This window comes from Tiliqua scincoides, chromosome 5, assembly GCF_035046505.1.
Source record: "Tiliqua scincoides isolate rTilSci1 chromosome 5, rTilSci1.hap2, whole genome shotgun sequence".
Taxonomy (NCBI): Eukaryota; Metazoa; Chordata; class Lepidosauria; order Squamata; family Scincidae; genus Tiliqua; species Tiliqua scincoides.
This window is the reverse complement of record NC_089825.1, coordinates 48,076,841-48,095,115: the sequence shown is the minus strand read 5'-3', so window position 1 is coordinate 48,095,115 and position 18,275 is coordinate 48,076,841. Positions and strand designations below refer to the sequence as shown.

Sequence of the window (18,275 nt, the reverse complement as noted above, 5' to 3'; positions counted from 1 at the left end):
GCCTGACTTGTGGGAATTCTGAGCCCCATCAGCTTGCTGCTGAAAAGTGTAGCTTGGCTTCCTTCCAATATACGAGAGGCGACTTCCTGGCCACTTGACAAGAGCATGGCATCTATTAATTAGGCTCACTGAGCTCTGCAGGAGCAAATCATGTGCATTAACCTTCTCAGTATTGCTTTAGCAGACCCATTTTAAGAAGCCTGGCCTAGGGACTAACGAAAGTGTTAAATCACATAAATTTCATGACATAAGGACTACATGCCAAAGAGATGGATCACAGTGGGATGCAAACAGGGATGTGGAAGTTCTATAGTTAATTTTGTTAGTTATATCATTTTACAGAATTTTACAGCACTTCTGTATGTCCCTGCATTGTACAAGGTTTGGCTTCAAGTACACATGCACTACTTTTTAAAACTGCAATCTTCCTGGATAAAGTATTTTTATAATACAACCCAACTTCCCACCATCAAGGGCCAGTATGAAAATGTACTTTAACCTCTTGCCTGCTACCGGTCCAGTTCAATGAATTCTTAGTATCCAGCCAGCAAATAAACTAGGCCAATTGGAAGGGTAAGCTTCCAGATCCTTGGGGTCTGGAATATGCTCAGCTTTAGCAAGAAAATGAAAACACTTATATGATGTGCTTCATTCTAATATGTAGTTATTTCTTGGGAACATTCTTGAGGGGTTTTGTTTGTTTTAAGGTTGGAACTGAAAACAGGGTTGAGGTCTACGTGGTTGAGGCCTATTCCAACATTCTTCCAGCAAACTGAGCTTGTGCATCAATGGCAAATGATGAAAACCTTTCATGAAGCAATTAATGGTTCAAAAAATCAACTGTATTTGTCTCCACCAAAAGAGACGAGAGATCAACTGTATTTGGCTCCACCAACAGCCCAGCATGTACATCAGATTTCTCCTAGACTATCTGATGTACGTGCTGGGCTGTGATTACATCTTGTCCCTCAAAATGGCCATGGTGCCAGAGGATTGGAGGATAGCAAATGTCACGCCTATCTTTAAACAGGGAAAGAGGGGGGACCCGGGAAACTATAGGCCAGTCAGCCTAACATCTATACCGGGTAAGATGGTGGAATGCCTCATCAAAGATAGGATCTCAAAACACATAGACGAACAGGCCTTGCTGAGGGAGAATCAGCATGGCTTCTTTCTGTAAGGGTAAGTCTTGCCTCACGAACCTTATAGAATTCTTTGGAAAGGTCAACAGGCATGTGGATGCAGGAGAACCCATAGACATTATATATCTGGACTTTCAGAAGGCGTTCGACACGTTCTCTCACCAAAGGCTACTAAAAAAACTCCACAGTCAGGGAATTAGAGGACATGTCCTCTCATGAACTGAGAACTGGTTGAAGGCCAGGAAACAAAGAGTGGGTGTCAATGGGCAATTTTCACAATGGAGAGAAGTGAAAAGCGGTGTGCCCCAAGGATCTGTCCTGAGACCTGTGCTTTTCAACCTCTTCATAAATAACCTGGAGACAGGGTTGAGCAGTGAGGTGGCAAAGTTTACAGACGACACCAAACTTTTCCGAGTGGTGAAGACCAGAAGTGATTGTGAGGAGCTCCAGAAGGATCTCTCCAGACTGGCAGAATGGGCAACAAAATGGCAGATGCGCTTCAATGTCAGTAAGTGTAAGGTCATTGGGGCAAAACACCAAAACTTCACATATAGGCTGATGAGTTATGAGCTGTCTGTGACAGATCAGGAGAGAGATCTTGGGGTGGTGGTGGACAGGTCGAAGAAAGTGTCGACTCAATGTGTGGCGGCAATAAAGAAGGCCAATTCTATGCTTCGGATCATTAGAAAAGGTATTGAGAACAAAACGGCTAATATTATCGTGCCGTTGTACAAATCGATGGTAAGGCCACACCTGGAGTATTGTGTCCACTTCGGCCACCGCATCTCAAAAAAGACATAGTGGAAATGGAAAAGGTGCAAAAGAGAGCGACTAAGATGATTATGGGGCTGGGGCACCTTCCTTATGAGGAAAGGCTATGGCGTTTGGGCCTCTTCAGCCTAGAAAAGAGACGCCTGAGGGGGGACATGATTGAGACATACAAAATTATGCAGGGGATGGACAGAGTGGATAGAGAGATGCTCTTTACACTCTCACATAACACCAGAACCAGGGGACATCCACTAAAATTGAATGTTGGGAGAGTTAGGACAAAAGAAAATATTTCTTTACTCAGCGTGTGGTTGGTCTGTGGAACTCCTTGCCACAGGATGTGGTGATGGCATCTGGCCTGGCTGACTTTAAAAGGGGATTGGACAAGTTTCTGGAGGAAAAATCCATTACGGGTTACAAGCCATGATGTGCATGTACAACCTCCTGATATTAGAAATGGGCTATGTCAGAATGCCAGATGCAAGGGAGGTCGCCAGAATGAGGTCTCTTGTTATCTGGTGTGCTCCCTGGGGCATTTGGTGGGCCGCTGTGAGATACAGGAAGCTGGACTAGATGGACCTATGGCCTGATCCAGTGGGGCTGTTCTTATGTTCTTACTAATATTGGTAAAACTAAATCTCCCCCCCCCCCGTATGTATTAAATTAAATGCTAGTATAACAGCCATTGAACTAGAGTTTATCTACCTTCAAAAGGATTTTCCCCCCAGAACTTCCTTCCACAGAAGGTTCTGCCTTCAGTGAAGGCTACATCATAACACTAGAAAACGAGTGATAGTCTCATACCCTGTATTTGGGAGGATTTGGTTTTAAAAGTTCTCCATAGAAAACAAAAGACAGAATTTGTTTTCACTGTGCCATAAACGTAAGTATTTTAGTGCACATAAAAACAATCAATCATTGTTTTATAATCAATCCAATTCAGATGATACTATTTTTAATACAGCCTAATGATCCAGCAAAATGGAAGATAATGCTGACTGGAAACAATAAGCAAGAACAGTTTAGTTGGTATATATACTTTACTGTGACTGAGTCAAGATGAGTGAAACTTTCTTCATACCAAATGCTTTATTTTCCAGCTCCTTAAGACACATCCATTTTCAGGCACAGGTTCTAAAGTTAAATCATATTGTGTCTCATACATTTTTTTTAAAGAAAAAAACCCTTTCTACTGAATTGGTCCTATGAGACAAATTTATACATTTTACTGTAAACAATACTTTAGGCCCAATTCTATCCCCTGCCAGTCCAGAAAGTGCACTCCCTGCTATGGGGGGTGGGGGAACAGATAGCCCAGGAGAGGTAAGTAAAAAACCTTTTTACTCACCTCTCTGTAGGCTGGCTGGTTTCCAATTGTTAGACCTATGCTAGTTCTTTTGCTAGCATAAGTCTGAGAAGACTCCTGGAGTCTAGAGCCCTTCCCAGGCCAGGAAGGGAGGATAAGATCTCAGTGTGCACAGCTGCCACTGAGATTCTCCCCTCTAGCCCAGCCCTTTTTCACCCCACCTACAAACCTTCCCTGCTGCCGACTTACCTCAGCTCAGCAGGCTGCTGTCATCCATGCCCAGCCATTTGCCCTGGTGGCCACGGACCATCAAGCAGCAGAGTGTCTTTCCCACCAATAGAAGGACTTAGGCCAACTGATCACAAGACCTATCAGCATAAGGCCCTGATTCATTTCCTCATAAAGGCAAGGAAATATCTAAAACTAACAACAAATATTTAGCGATTAAATATTCTAATTTGAGGATAAAATTGTTTAACGGCAGTGGGAGATATGAAGCTGTGACTTAAGTAATACTGCCTGCAGTATGCTTCTTTAAAAGGCTGCAGCTCAGGGTTATGCAGTTATGACTAATATTTCTATCTTTAAGTGGCTTTCATTTTTCCCCCCATGTTGGTGACTGTAAGATTATAGTCAGATCTGACACAGGCATCAGTCAAGTCCTACATCCTGCACGGCATGCAGAAAGAAAATGAAATAAGTTTTCTTTGGCCCAAGCTTTTGGTGGTGAATAGGTTTAAGTGATGCTATAGCATGAAGTTCTATAATGGAGTGGAAATATCACACATTTCTTGCTGTTAATGCTGCACTTGTAAACTCTTCAAAGCCTCTGCAAATAACTCTGTATCATTTTTGCATTCCTTCTTTCAAGGACTCTGCTGCCAGTTTCATTTGCTGAAAGAAAATAAATACATTTAAAAAACCATGATGCAAGTTAAACACAATGCTTCTGAAGTTTAGGATGGAAAGCGATTATACAGCAGTTTTTAATCTAATCAATATTACCCAGATTATATTTATCCCTTGAGTTGGTGAAGAGGAGAGAAAGCACACCACTTATAAAAACATACAAGATGGGTACAGATGATATTACTGACTAATGCTCGCATTAAAATTAGCTGTCAATTTGTATGTTAACCTCACTGTTCATAATTAAATTCCTAAAAACAAAACAAAAATTCCTGCAACATTCCTTACTTCTAACCAGCCTATCTACAATGGCTGACTAACTAGCCAAACGTGCAGTCTGACAAGCATTTTAGAAAAGGTTTGTGCTGCTTGGTCTTTTGAAAGATTCCAGAAAGAGGAATATTAGTGGTCTGATCACTTATGCAGGGTGGTCTAATATTAGTGGTCTGATCACTAATGCAGGGGCCCCCCATATCTGTGGATCCACAGATCAGGTTCAGAGGGTGCTCTGGAGGGTCCTTGCCTCTGGAGGGTCTTCTGAGTCCAGCAGAGTCCGCATACGTCTGTCTGCTCAGACTGCGTCCAAGAAGGCAAAAAACGTAACTTCCAGTTTCTCCGTGATACCAGAAGTTACGTTTTTTGCCTTCTAAGGCTCAGTCTGAGTCTGGCAGAGGCCATGGACTCTGCTGGACTCAGAAGACCCTCTGGAGGCAAGGAGAGCAGAGCTCCCGTTGGCTCCAGAGGGTGGGGGGAGGTGTTCGCCCTTATCCATGGTTTCACAGGGCATTCTGGAATGGAACCCCTGCAGATATGGGGGCCTGTACATTCATAGCTGACCGAGAGGGAAATCATTTGTAAATATGCTACCTTAAGCCAAACCATTTAAGGTTTTATCCATAAAAAAATCAGTATCAAAATGCTAGATGAAATTAAGAACTTATGCAAAAATGGACTATTCCATTCGTTACTCTGGAAGGAGAACCTCTTTTGGGGTGATAAGAGAATCCATTAAGAAGAGAGGGAGTTCCATGTTGGCAGCAAACCAGCCAGTCAAGTTGCCTATTCACCTATTAACAAATTCAAATGAGTTGCCTATACACTTTCTCTTTTATTTTTCGAACAGAAGTGGGATGGGGAAATCTCTGTAGCTGAACAACATTCAAAATCTCCTTTTAACACGCTCACTGGTTCATTTTGTTAAATGCCTTATTAAATGCTTGATCTAAGAAAACTCCAGCTAAATTAATTAAATGTAAAACCACTAATCAGTAGTTATATCAAATTCATGACCCATCTAACTTAGGCTAATTCACTTATCTGGAGCAATTTTCTCAAGTTCTCAGTCTTATTGTGCTGTAATTTATGGCTAATGGAGAAAAATACATTAGTTGTTCTAATCAACTATGATGTCTATACAAAACACAAAACTTGGAAACCAAGCATCTAATGTAGCATTCATATATCCCTGGCAGAAGTTTTGTGGAAAGTATAATATGTGGGGCAAGACTATGAGCTCCAAATTCCCTTTTATTCCACAGTGAAGCAAAAGGCCATTAACATCTAAAGGGGTATCTTATTTTTGTTCATGTTTCTGATTATTCACTAGTCAGCATTAGAACAATGAAATAAATCCATTTTGGGGTAGATATGACTGTTCTATGTGGTTCAGGGTCTGCAAAGAGCCAACAGATGTCACTTTGAAGATTAGTTGTTTGCAGGAATAAAATCTGCTTTTCCCCCCTTCTGACGCCTGAGATTTTTTTTCTTTCAATTCATTTACTTTCCCCACTGTTTTTAGAGAGAAGGGCATCTAGCAATCCTATCTCTTCTCTTCCCAATTCACAAAGCTATTTTATGTCTAGTACACTAAACTAGCTGTTTCCTCACTGGTGGATGTAAAGTTTACACTAGCAGTACATTGAAGTACTTCAGAATCAAACAGCAGTTTATTTTATTTATTTATTTACTATATTTTTATCCTGCTTTTCTCCCTGAAGGGACCCAAGGTGACTTATAACAATAATTAAAACAAATACCAAAAACAACACAATTACAACAAGATAAAAACACATTCCCAAGGAAGTTACAGTGAACCCCTGATTAAATGGACCTTGATTTAATAGATTTTGGAAAAAGTTGACATTTTCTGCTCCTTGAAGCTAGTCAGGTACATTTCACATATGTGCCTCCATGGTATTCAGTGCATTCAGATTTAACAAACATGCAATATCGATGGACACTTCCCCCCCATTAGTCTGTTACATCAAAGATTACCTGTACATATTCAGTCCCTGCTCTCTTCTACAAACATATGTTATCTCTAGCAGACTTTCATACCTACCCCAAGACTTTAATGACTTTCAGCTAGCCCCCTCACAATTAATGTGGACAATGACTTACACTGTGAATTCAATATATCATCAGAGCAAAAGTTTCACAAAAGTAGAGATACTGAAATTTTGAGGTTACTTCACAAATGATTTCTTTCAACTCATCTGGCCGAGGAAAGACATGTACTCCTTAGAGACTACAGATTTGCTCACAGGGCTGACCCACCCATAGGATGAACCAAAGTAAAGCAGTCACCCATTGGGGGCCTCTGTGACTTCCTCTCTTGTCTCTTTTTACACCCTTTTCTCTTCCCCCCTTCCCTTCCCTCTTGCAGATCTGCTCAGGACAAGATATACACACAACTGGAAGTGTGCCATATTTCCTGAAAAGATTACTTGCTTCCTAGTCTCCCTGGAAGTATCTGTCAGCATTCCACAATATAGTAGTGATTTAGGGAAAAATAAAATATGCAATTAGGAAAAGAATACATATTGGTCCTTTGGTGTTTACTGCTGTACAAAATACTGTAAAATCTCATGCTAAGAATCTCTCTGGAAAACTTTCAAATATGTTTAGAACTATTTGGTTTGGAAAAGGCAAGTGTATTGTTTTCAATAAATTTCAGTGCAATTGTTACCCTTTCATAAAGCACTGAAAAGCCACTTTCCTTTTTTCATAATAATCTCTATATAATTCAATGCATCATACTCAAAAGGAAAGATGGAGCTTTTTAAATATAATAACGAGAAATGGCCCGAGATGTTCTTTTTGTGTTAACAAAAAGAAAAACATTTGTGATAAAGAGAGCCTTAGAGGTTACAAATTGCACAATTATAATAGTACAAAAGTACCAAAGGGCACTTGCAAAATGAGAGGGAAAATCTGGCTTACACTTGTGATGAGCAACATCACCCTCCCCCACACCACGGTCAGGTTCAGAATTGGATTTGGGTAGAGACATCACACTACTCCCCCTCCCCCACCACACCTGGAGACAGAGGAGATTTGCCAAATCCCAAAGCTCTAGCACACTACCCAAGACCAGTGCAAAGTAGGTTGGTGAATTAACAGAAAAGGCAGTTCACTACAAACATGACACAACCAAATTGAAAGACCATCACACTGAAAAGGTACCAAAGGGCAGGCAGCATTTGCTGAGCAATGCCTCACACAACGGCAAACTACAAACAGAGTTGATAGAAGTTACAGGTCTGAATATATGCATCAGTGTAATTAAATCTTTGGTGGTGGTGTTGTGTCTATGAATGGGAAAACCAGAGAAAACCAATTCTAGAAGACTAGCTGAATTAAGGTGCCAGGGTACTTTTTGTCTCCCCTTTTGGCTGTTACTGAATAAGTGATTTATGGTGGGAAAGAAAAACAAGCTACTTAGGACGTTTCAAGCTCTAAAAGACTGTCTGCTGCTGCTGTCTTTTCATGTAGTGCCTCCAGGTGGATTTGTCTGCAATAATAAAATATTTTTTAAAACGGAGCTTAGCTTATTCTGCAAACTTGGGGAGGGGGGTTATTTCCTGCTTGTTGACATAGTGCACAATATGACTAAGGCTGCAATCCTAACCACACTTTCCTGGGAGTAAGTCCCATTGAACTCAATAGGACTTACTCCTGAGTAGACCTGCATAGGATTGTGCCCAAAGTCTTATCTGCAGGCACTGCTGCAAAATTAATGTAAAAAGAAAGTATGAAGTTCAAGTCCATTCCTCTCTGTTTACAGCATCCCTACCAACATTCTGGATGATATGACAGCTGCTTAAGTCTCTTTAGTGAGGGTATTTCAGTTAAAAAATATTTAAAATTTGTATTGTATTTACATAGGGCGTGATTGAGCCAAAGCAAATCACTTTCAAGCCCCCACTCATGGGGAGAGGGATTAAGTACATGTTTAAATCTCTTCTTGGGAAACCAACTGGAGTTGCAAGTGGCTGAATTGGGGTCTTATTTAAGTATTTCTGATCAATCTCATCACTGAACTCCAGGTGGCCTAAAATAAAACAACCTTAAAACCAAGCACAGATACAGCATAATAAGGTTGCAGCCATCTAACTAAGCTCAAAAAACAAGCTTTAAAGAGTGCATTGATTTTGCAGAGTGTCTTCCGTAGCATTGTTGCCTCAACGCACCCTTGCCCTTTTCAAAGTCCCTCCTCTCTGGAAAATATTTGACAAAGGTCTTACTATCACATGTATGAAAGATCAAATCTCTCCTTGAAATGAATTTTGAATGTCACAGGGTTGCGAGATGAAACTACTGGACTGCAGCCTGGACAATACCAAAGCAAGATGAATTCCCGGGTGCTCTTTGTCTAAAGTAGATGAAGTGTGTCTAACTCTAGTAGGTAGCACAATATCCACTGAAGTGGCTTTATGGAAGTGTTTTTTTAAAAAACACATAATACTATGGCCTTTTTTAAAAATGTGTGGTAGTCTTTGATACACATATAGATGCAAGTTCAAATGGATATCTTCTCGTAACATGCTTGCATAAGCTCACTTATGTAAGCTATTGTGAGCTTCAAATAAAGATAGTAAAAAAAACACATCTAGATTTAGCCTTGTAAATACCATAATAAGAATTGCCTCCAGGTGAGCAAGCAGAGAGTTGCGTCATTTATGTTCTCTTAGGATAGTTATTAGAATATACTTGTCATAGCCACAGTGCAGCCCCATGGTAGGGGAACACATGTTCCCATACCTTGAGGTAGCCTTTGTGAATGCCTCTCCACCACAGGATGCAGTGCATGCCCCACTGGCACAACTGCACCAGCACTGGAAAATTGGATGGGAAAATTGGGCCCCTAAGCACCCAATCCTATCCAATTTTGCTGTGCCAATGGGGCATGCACTGCATCCTGTGGTGGAGAGGCATTCACAGAGGCCTCCTCAAGGTATTGGAACATCTGCTCTCTTACCTTGGGGCTGCATTGTGGTTGCACTGGTGCTGGAAAGTTGGATAGGATTGGGCCCGGGCAGCCTAATCCCAAGCTCTCGTGGCACACAGCTGTGCACTGAAAATAGCTACCACTGCATCCTGCGTGCCAACAGCAGCTGTGGGCAGCCCCTCGGGAGAAGGGGACTTTTGTTCCCTTCTCCCAGGTAAGGGAAGTAGCCCCACAATGGGGCTACTCGATTCACTGCCGATCAAAAGGTCAGTGGTAAAGTCAGAGTGTTTGTGTCGAGCGCTGAGCCCCACACGAATACGCAGGATCCGGTGCAGCTGAGCTCTACCAGTCCCGCCTCCCTCCCCATTCCCTCTCTCCATCACGCCTCCTCCCCGCCCTCTTCCTGCATCTCCCCTGCCACCGCTTTCCTCTCCATGGCTCAGCTGTCTGTGCAAACGCCGAGCGGCAGAGGCCGGACACCTGCCCAGAGCTAGCCCAGCGCCGACCAACACTGTCTAGTATGGGCGCTGGCCCGGAATTAGGCCTTGCAAACATGCCTTATGGCACATTTGTGACAGTGCGCACCGGCAGTAAGCTGGCGCGTCGAGCCCAGGATTGGGCTCTAAGTCAGCAGAACACCATCAGAAAATATCCTAAGACTCATAATAAATTACAATTTAGAAGTAGCAGGTTGAAAATATGGGAAGCCTGATTCTTTAGCTTTCTCCAAACACAACAGCCACTTTAAAGAGAAACTGTATGAACCAGTCTCCTAGATTCATCTTTTAAAACAGTTTAACTGTCCTAACTTAACCAATGTGACTTGGGAATTTTTATTCTGTGAAAATGCTAAGAGATTATTTTAAGGCAACAGCAATGTGGAACATGTCATTTTGGCTATCATATTCAATACTTGGCTGCAGTTCAGGGGAACAGAGAGCACGCATTCAAGAGAAACAGACAACAGGCTGGGTAGACTTCTGCATCCTTCCCTGCAATTCTTAATCATATAAACTTAACACACAACCTCTCTCCCACTCCCCTGGTACTTTGGCAAGCCATACTGGGAGCTCCTGCAACCAGGGAAAAGCAAAGTAGGAAACTCTTATCCCTACTCTTGAGGTCTATGACATGTGATTTTTGTACATGAATAAAAACCAATCTGTAAAACAGAGCAGCAAAACATGTGTGCCTCAATATTAATCTGCATTGGTTACATACCTTTAAATGAGTAACATTTCATTATCTGACCTTGTAATGTGAAATATTCCTAAGACATGTAACGACACGATATCCAAGTCTGAGAAATCTTGGTACATAGTTTTCCTGCTCCCATGCATCTACTTATCACAAAATTCCATCAGTTCTTTGAAAGGCAGGTACAACAATTTGAATTACATATTCTTACAGCAAGTCTCTCAGTGCAATACAGGTGGGGCCTCAGTATCCGCAAGGGATCCGTTCTCATGTGGGCTTCAGAAAGACCTCCAGAGACGACCAGAGAGTTCGGATGAGGCCAAGTCTGGCTGTGGGGGACCTGTGGTGAGCCAGATCCGTGAATATAAAATGTGTGGATAAACAGGCTCCACCTGTGCTTCCATGCTTTGGGGGGCTTGGCCTTATGATGAAAAACAGATTTACATTCTGTATAGAATACAGAAAGATGTCTCAAAAATTTCCTCATTAGAACATAATGAAAAAGCAAAGAAAATGAAAATCAGAATGGGGGGGGGGGAACTGTTAGTGGAAGATGTATGCTGGCCACAGCCTGCTGCTGTGATGAACTTGAAAACATTCACACTTCATAAAAATGGACCTCTCAGTGGAGCATGAAGAATAATAACTGCCACAGCAACCAACTAGAACAGCCTTCTGGCACTCTCTGAATAGCATTTATGAAGAGATTAATTCGATACATGCACTGATGAAAGGACTCCTGAGATCCATAACCGTCTCCCACAAATTACGCTTATTGTGCAACTGGATGTTTAGAACAGATTGCACATTATCCATATCGACCCAGCACTTTCACAGCAAATTTATATGAAACAGATTAAGCACACATGATGCATCATGCCATTCCAACCCACTCTATTTAATGGGTATTTCATAAACAGGACAACTCTGTGGGTTTTATTTAAAAACATATTGATATTTCAGAGTCAACATAAATATTTGAAATCCCTAAGAATTATCTATAAAAAGCCATAAATGATTATATGTTCATATAATACTGTATAAAAATACACAAAGAGGAAATCTGTATAGCTCTGCCATTTTATGATTGATGCTTGGCAATGTGATACTATTTCAAAGACATAAGCAGAAAAAAAGCACTTTTATCAATAATTACGGCCCCAAACCACTACAGCACTTCTTTAAATAAAAAATGCATCTTATGAGTAGCATACAACTCAGGAATCCATGCAGTTATAAAAATGGTGGAAATTTTGAAGCCCTACCCCAAACCTTTTCTACAATCCAAAGCAGAATTAAGCATTCATAAGACTGCAATCTTATAACAATCTCGTGAAATTTGGATGCTTCCATCTTGAACCATACAAAATATGATGAGAACCAAGATGGCAGCACAACGAGGAATAAGTCAGAGGGGCTACCGGGGACATCCCGCAGCGCCCCTGTGACTGTGCTGTGACACCCTAAGTTAACCTCTGATCTAAGGGAAGCAATTGAAGAGACGGGGCCATTTCAGGAAATAACTTTGACTTGCATATCCCTTAGTTCAGTGGGATTCAACCCCCCTTCTTCAACCAAGAGGTCAGGGCTCCAACAGGGTCACAAAGCATCCATTGTGGGGTTGTGGCAACTTACAGGAATGAAAAAGTTTGAAGACCACTGACCTAGAACACCACCAGGTAAAGGGGGAGGCATCTGGTATACCCTTCAGGTACCAGGTGGTTGGGTCCCAGTTCTGCTCAGGCACTCAGCAATTGTGCTAAAATAGCTTTCACTAGTGCCAGGCTTCCTGGTAACTCTTTCTGTTCTCTCTAATAAGAATATTTGATTACGGTGCTGGGAGAGCATTACAGTGGTGAGTAGATAGGGTCGTGGGAGGGGGGATGGGATTGACAGTGGGGTCCCCAGTCTCATTATTATTTTATATATTGGGGTCATGGCACTAAAAAGGTTGGAGACCACTGCCTTATTCAATGATGCCATTAGTGTCGTTAATCACAACAATGCAGCCAGGAAAGCACTGTCTCTGCCCCCTTAAGGCGCGACTCTTTGGAAGCCAAAAGGCAAGTCAGGAATATCTAAAATAAATGAATATTCCAAAACAGTATTTTCTACTTTTCCATATCAAGCATAAGGAAAAAAAGCCTGCTTGGATTTTTTTTTTTTTTAAAGAAGGGGGTTTACATACCTAGAAATATGTAATGCCAATGTGCAAGTGCACCTAGCAAGGTGGCATGGGTGCTACATCTGCATTTAGGAGCTCTGTTTAGTGCTTATCTGAATCAAGTAACCCCAACTGACATTTTAATAATACTTACAGCTACATTCTTTATAGAAGACTTGGATCTAAACTTAACTTCACCTTGGAAATATTCATGGCCATGGTCAAGTTTCCAGGGAAAGCAAATAAAAATGCAAATATGTAGCCTCAGAGGAACCCTTGAAAAGCGATGACCAGATAAGGAATAATAGCTAGTAGGCAGCACACAGTCACATCCAACAAAGCAATATTGGCCGCAAACCCAAAAGGAGACTAAATATAAACAAAGAGTAAACCCTCTTTGTGCACCAACCAAATCTGAAAAATGTCATTTTAAAAGCCCAAATTATGGCACATAATGCCTGTTCTGATTCCTGTTAATCTAAGTAGCACATTGGGCATTAGCAAAAACAGTGGGAACAGCACAGCAAAAGCTTGAAACCAGCAGGAAGGTTACCTCGTCAAATCCTAAAGCATACATATTTGTAAGCACAACAGTAAACATTCACAATATTTTTCATAATTTCTAATTCAGGCAGTGTGCAGGTTGGCTAATGATAGTGCAAGAGACAAAAATAAATATGAATTGCTCAAGATGTCCTGCATTTAGACACACAAGACATGAAAGAGACAGCAAAAGTCTTACTTAACCATTATGTATTGCTTGGATTGTCATTAAATACTATTTGTAAACACCCAGTCTTGAACTGATTAGCAGTGCTACCATGTGACAAATATTCAATAATCAAAATAGACCACTAGAAATTTAGCACATTTAGACCTCAGCCTTTACAGATTTCTGCACCGTATTTCATATAGTGATTTCAGCTTTGTTTGATTGAAGGTAGGCATCACAGCAGCATCTGCCTAAGCTCAATGCTTTTTGTACGCGTAGCTAAGATAATTTTTTGAATGACCATAAAACATTAAATATAGTGACATATTGTCAGAAGGCAATCTTGCCATTTAAACATACTCCAACTTCTCAAGATGACAGCAGATTGTTGCCTAGGCAACAGAGACTGTTCAACACTAACCCAGGGAGTCATATAAAGAGAAAACGGACCACTTGAAAAAGTACATACAAAGCTGACTATTTTTCACCCATACAATTACAAGTACCTCAACAGAGATAAGAGAAATTAGAACTATAGCTATCTTTTTTCAATGTTTGCTAAATTTGATAGCAGTCTGTATTGTTAATAGAATTGTGCTGCTTTCAAGAATACTCATCAGATGCTATCTGACCACACTAATAGAAATAACTAGGATTGTCTCATTCTGATTCAGAGAGGAATCTCAATGCTTTAAAAGTCAGTGCTGTTGAACACTTTGCTGCAGCATCCCCACCACCAAAAGACCACAGAAGGGTGGGTCCAATGTTTAGATCAAGAGATGGCAACCTTTTTCTTTAAAGGGGCTGGATGTTCAGCAGTGACATCACCACCAAACTTTCGGATTTCTTGGCAACTGGAAGTGGCCCATGCAGAGCTTGGTTGCCGCACACTGGACAGGGACTATTATTATTATTATTAACAGTATTTATAGCGGAGCTGCTTTGATGGACAGCTCCACCATTCCTTGTCTGGTGTGGGGTGAACCAGGTGGGAGGAAGGCCTCCCAAGCAGAGTTCTGTGCAGGTCGGACTTCCGCTTGCGGGTCAAATGATTGCCGACTCCGATTTAGATCTTGATTGTTTCTGTAAATGTGCTGTGACTGTGGCTTTTGCAAGTCAGGTCTAATAAAAATCATCTGAGTCATTGCAGCTGTGCAGACTACCACGGGTCTCTGCGTAAATGCAGCACTTATATGGTGTCATGGGATCAAGCAAATTGATCTCTTCAGTAGTCCCCCATATTAACCCCCCCCCCCCCATATTCACTAGCCTATTTATGTATTATCTCTCAGGAAACAGAGCTGCTGAATGATTTAGCACAAGTATTGTAGACATATGGGGTTCAAGGATTTGCTTCTCGAAATAATGTTTTTACAAGTTAGGAGAGCAAGAGCAATTTGAAAGGGAAATACATTCTTAGAGGAAGAAGGGCTTTGTCTTCAACAGGAAAAACCCAAAGTGCAACATGAACTTGACAGCAACCTAGCATTTTGCAGAATACACATTAAACACAAATGCAAAGGACAACCTAAAAAGGTGCCCTAAATTCAACCTCGCGGCTTTCATTCAACCAGCCCCCTTTTATTTACAGAGCTTTTTCTCCATTTGTTTTTGTTTGCCTTAGGCATTCCTCCAAAAAGCAGTGCATTCTCTTCCCACTCCAGTAAAGTCCTTGAGAACCCAGCATTTTGAATGTTATAGCTGAAATGTGGGATATAATGAGGGCAAATTAAATGCAGTTCAATCTAGTTGGGAGACCAAAGATTGTGTCCAAATAAAGAACTTTGTTGAGAAAGCAGAATGCAGTTCAAAATAACTTTAATTCTTCATCTTGTTTGTGCCCTAAATTAAATCAATTTAAATGAATTGCCTGGTGGAAATGGGTACTTTTTAGGCTGATTCTTGGATGAGTTCAATTATTCCTGTGTTTGCCACAGGAGATATTAGAGGAGCATATCAATTAGGTTTCCAAACATTGGTCTGCCCATTCTCAGATCCCACAGCAATTGCTGTGTGCAAGATCTTCAAACGGACATTTAATAAGAGTACTCTTGCTGGATCAAACCAAAAGGTCCACGAAGATCAGCATCCTCTTTCCCATAGTGGCTAATGGGATGCATGACTTCTCTTGTAACTGTTGTGAACTCTTGTAAGCTTCATTCCTCCTCTTCATCCTCCTAGGCACCTTTTTTCCCCCTAAACTAAAAGCCCCAAATCCTTTAAGGTTATTTTTGTGGGAAAGGTACTCTACTCCCTGATAATTTTACAGCGCTGCCGTGCTGGCAAAATGCACTTTCTGCCACCAGTAGCTGCTGAAAAGCACCCATAAAGTGCTGGACACCAGTGCAAGCTGTTGGAGCCTTCCTGTACATGCTAGTGAACTTCAGAAGGCCTGCCGGAGCAGGTAAACTTGGTGCAGGGAGTGGAATGAGGTGGGGCAGCAGGAAGGCGTAGATCAGGGAGGAGATAGGGTGAAGATGGGTAGATCAGACTCAAAAGGGGGCAGGTTTGGTGGTAGTAGCACACACCAAATCCAAACCCCCTTCCCAGGCATGATCCACTTGCATAGATCAACTCGGATTTCTGCCAGATATAGTGCTAGCACAGATCGAAGCTGAACCATAGTGGCTGCTGGGACTTATCCTGGGGAAAATATCCCCTTACCCCAAGGAAACCTCCAGCAGCCAAAATTTCCCTGCAGGATACAACAGAAGTTGCACTGCCGCATCACCATAGGGGGAAATCAGGGAATTAAGTAGGATTGGGCCATTAGCTGCTCTTTTGCAGACCTAAAATATCCCGCCCCCTCTTTTTTATATGGAGAGGTTAGTATTATACTGATTGAGGAGCAGGAGGCCTTGATTCAGAGCGTCTCTCCTCAAAACCAACAAGCATCGTCAATTGTCCACTGGTGATGTGTTGTGGACCTGTTACTGGAGATCTGTTTAAAAATATTATTAAAGCAATGCATATTTAGAGTGATGAAAATTCAGACTTCTACATGCAACTCGTTCTCCAAATCTGATCCTGTGCACAAAGGGTGCTGCATGCAGAACTCACAATTGCACACATGTGCCTGTTCTGTTCTTGCTGGACTGAGATGTGAATGTTTTAACATCTCAAGGTAAGCAGACAGAATTACAAATTTAAAATGTGCTTTAGAGGTTTCCAGTTATAATTTAAAGCACACAAGTGAATAAATGCTACCTTCTAAATGTACATATATAAACACACTATTGCAGGCATGCTTTGTAAAATTAGCATTTACAAAGCAAACCTCCACTCTTAATTGAAATGAAAAAGTACTCTGGCTTCTTTTCTGTTATAATCTGTTCTGCTGCATTTGTCAACAGATGAAAAAGATTACCTGTTCAAAACTAGACAGATTAACTGCCATTTAGTGTTTATTTTCTCAATTAATTTGTGAAATATTCTTTAATGCTACAATTATAATTCATTTTCCAATGGAGGACTGATTGACTAAATTACAGAATCCCACTTATGTAACCTGCTTTGCATATGTTATATAATATTTATATATCGTGACAGCCAAATGATCTGCAGGATTTACCACCATTAGACAGCTTTTTTGCCTTCTATTAATCTAGGATACAAGAAGTAAATCCTTTGCAATAGTGCAAGAGTTTAATGCAAACATATTTGACTTTTAGTTATCACCACATATTGCAGGTGAAAGTTATACAGTATGTATACATAGGTTGCAAACAATATAAGAGACAGCCCCAATATAGTTTTCTCAAATTCTGCTTATTACATAGGATTATCATTGTAGTTTATATGCTGAAAAAGACAAAATATGGAAAGTCATGCCTCCGAAGATATTAACTGTAAAGCCCCCCTTCCAAATCCTTCTCTTTAAATCTCCCCTGCCCCTAAAATACCCAGTACCTACCTATACACAAGTTACATATATACATGCAGTCAGATATTCCTGCCAGTAAAAGATTTATATCCTGTCTTTCTCCTCAAATCAACGTCATGCTACAATATACACAAAAAACAGTAAAACGCAAAAATGAGACCAAAATATAAAGTGCAATAATTGTACATTCAAAAAACAGTGCAGTAACATTAAAACAAAATACAATTATAAAATCAAAAAGCAACAACATTAAAACCCAAAAGCAACAAAGAAGGGAAGACCAGGCAGAGAAGGAAAGTCTTCTCAAAAAGCCAACAAGGAATGAGCACTTTTTCAGCACACTGGGAGTGAGTGTGAAAATGACGGCATCACCACAGAGAAGGTCCTGCTCCTCACTGCTGTCAACCTGGCCTCCATCAGAAGCAGAATATGCAGCACTACACTCTCTACTGACTTTAGGTGGGTTTGAATGGGGAAAGGCAGTTCCTTCTTGTATGGTTCAGGAACTATTCAATGTTGGCCAGTCCTATCTAACTTTCCAACACTGATGCAGCCACAATGCAGCCTCAAGGTAAGGGAACAAATGTTCCTCCTCCATGGAGGAGACCCCCTACCACAGGATGCAGCACACACCCCATTGGCATGGTTGCATCAGCACTGGAAAGTTGGATAGGATTGGGCCCTAAGTCTCTTCCTTACCTTCACAAAGCTGTGATATAGTACAGTGATTCTCAAACTGGTGAGTTGTGACGTCAGTTCATGTAAATCTTCCCCCGTTCCTTTACGGGACAGGGGGAGGGGGAGCGGCAGCATTGCAATCCCCAGGATCTCATCACTAATGGGGGCAAGGGGGGTGCTTTCACTTAATGTGGGCGTCTTTAAGCTGCAGGAGGTGCGGGGAGCCCCGCACAGCCCTCTGCAGGGTTCCCCGAGGCTTGGATTGTTCAGAAACAGTGTGTGC

The 18,275-nt window shown here is 41.4% G+C and overlaps 1 protein-coding gene across 2 annotated transcripts in view; it reads right to left on the bottom strand.

The window, feature by feature from the left end:
* Window positions 1–3,518: 3,518 nt before the first annotated feature.
* The window catches only part of ANO10 (anoctamin 10), a 70,572-nt gene continuing 55,815 nt past the window's right edge, over window positions 3,519–18,275 (bottom strand). For both annotated transcript variants that reach the window (XM_066628944.1, XM_066628945.1), the window contains one exon: window positions 3,519–4,113. In XM_066628944.1, coding sequence (XP_066485041.1) covers window positions 4,066–4,113 — 48 coding nt within the window. In that variant the 3' untranslated portion in view covers window positions 3,519–4,065. The remainder of the gene's footprint in view (window positions 4,114–18,275) is intronic.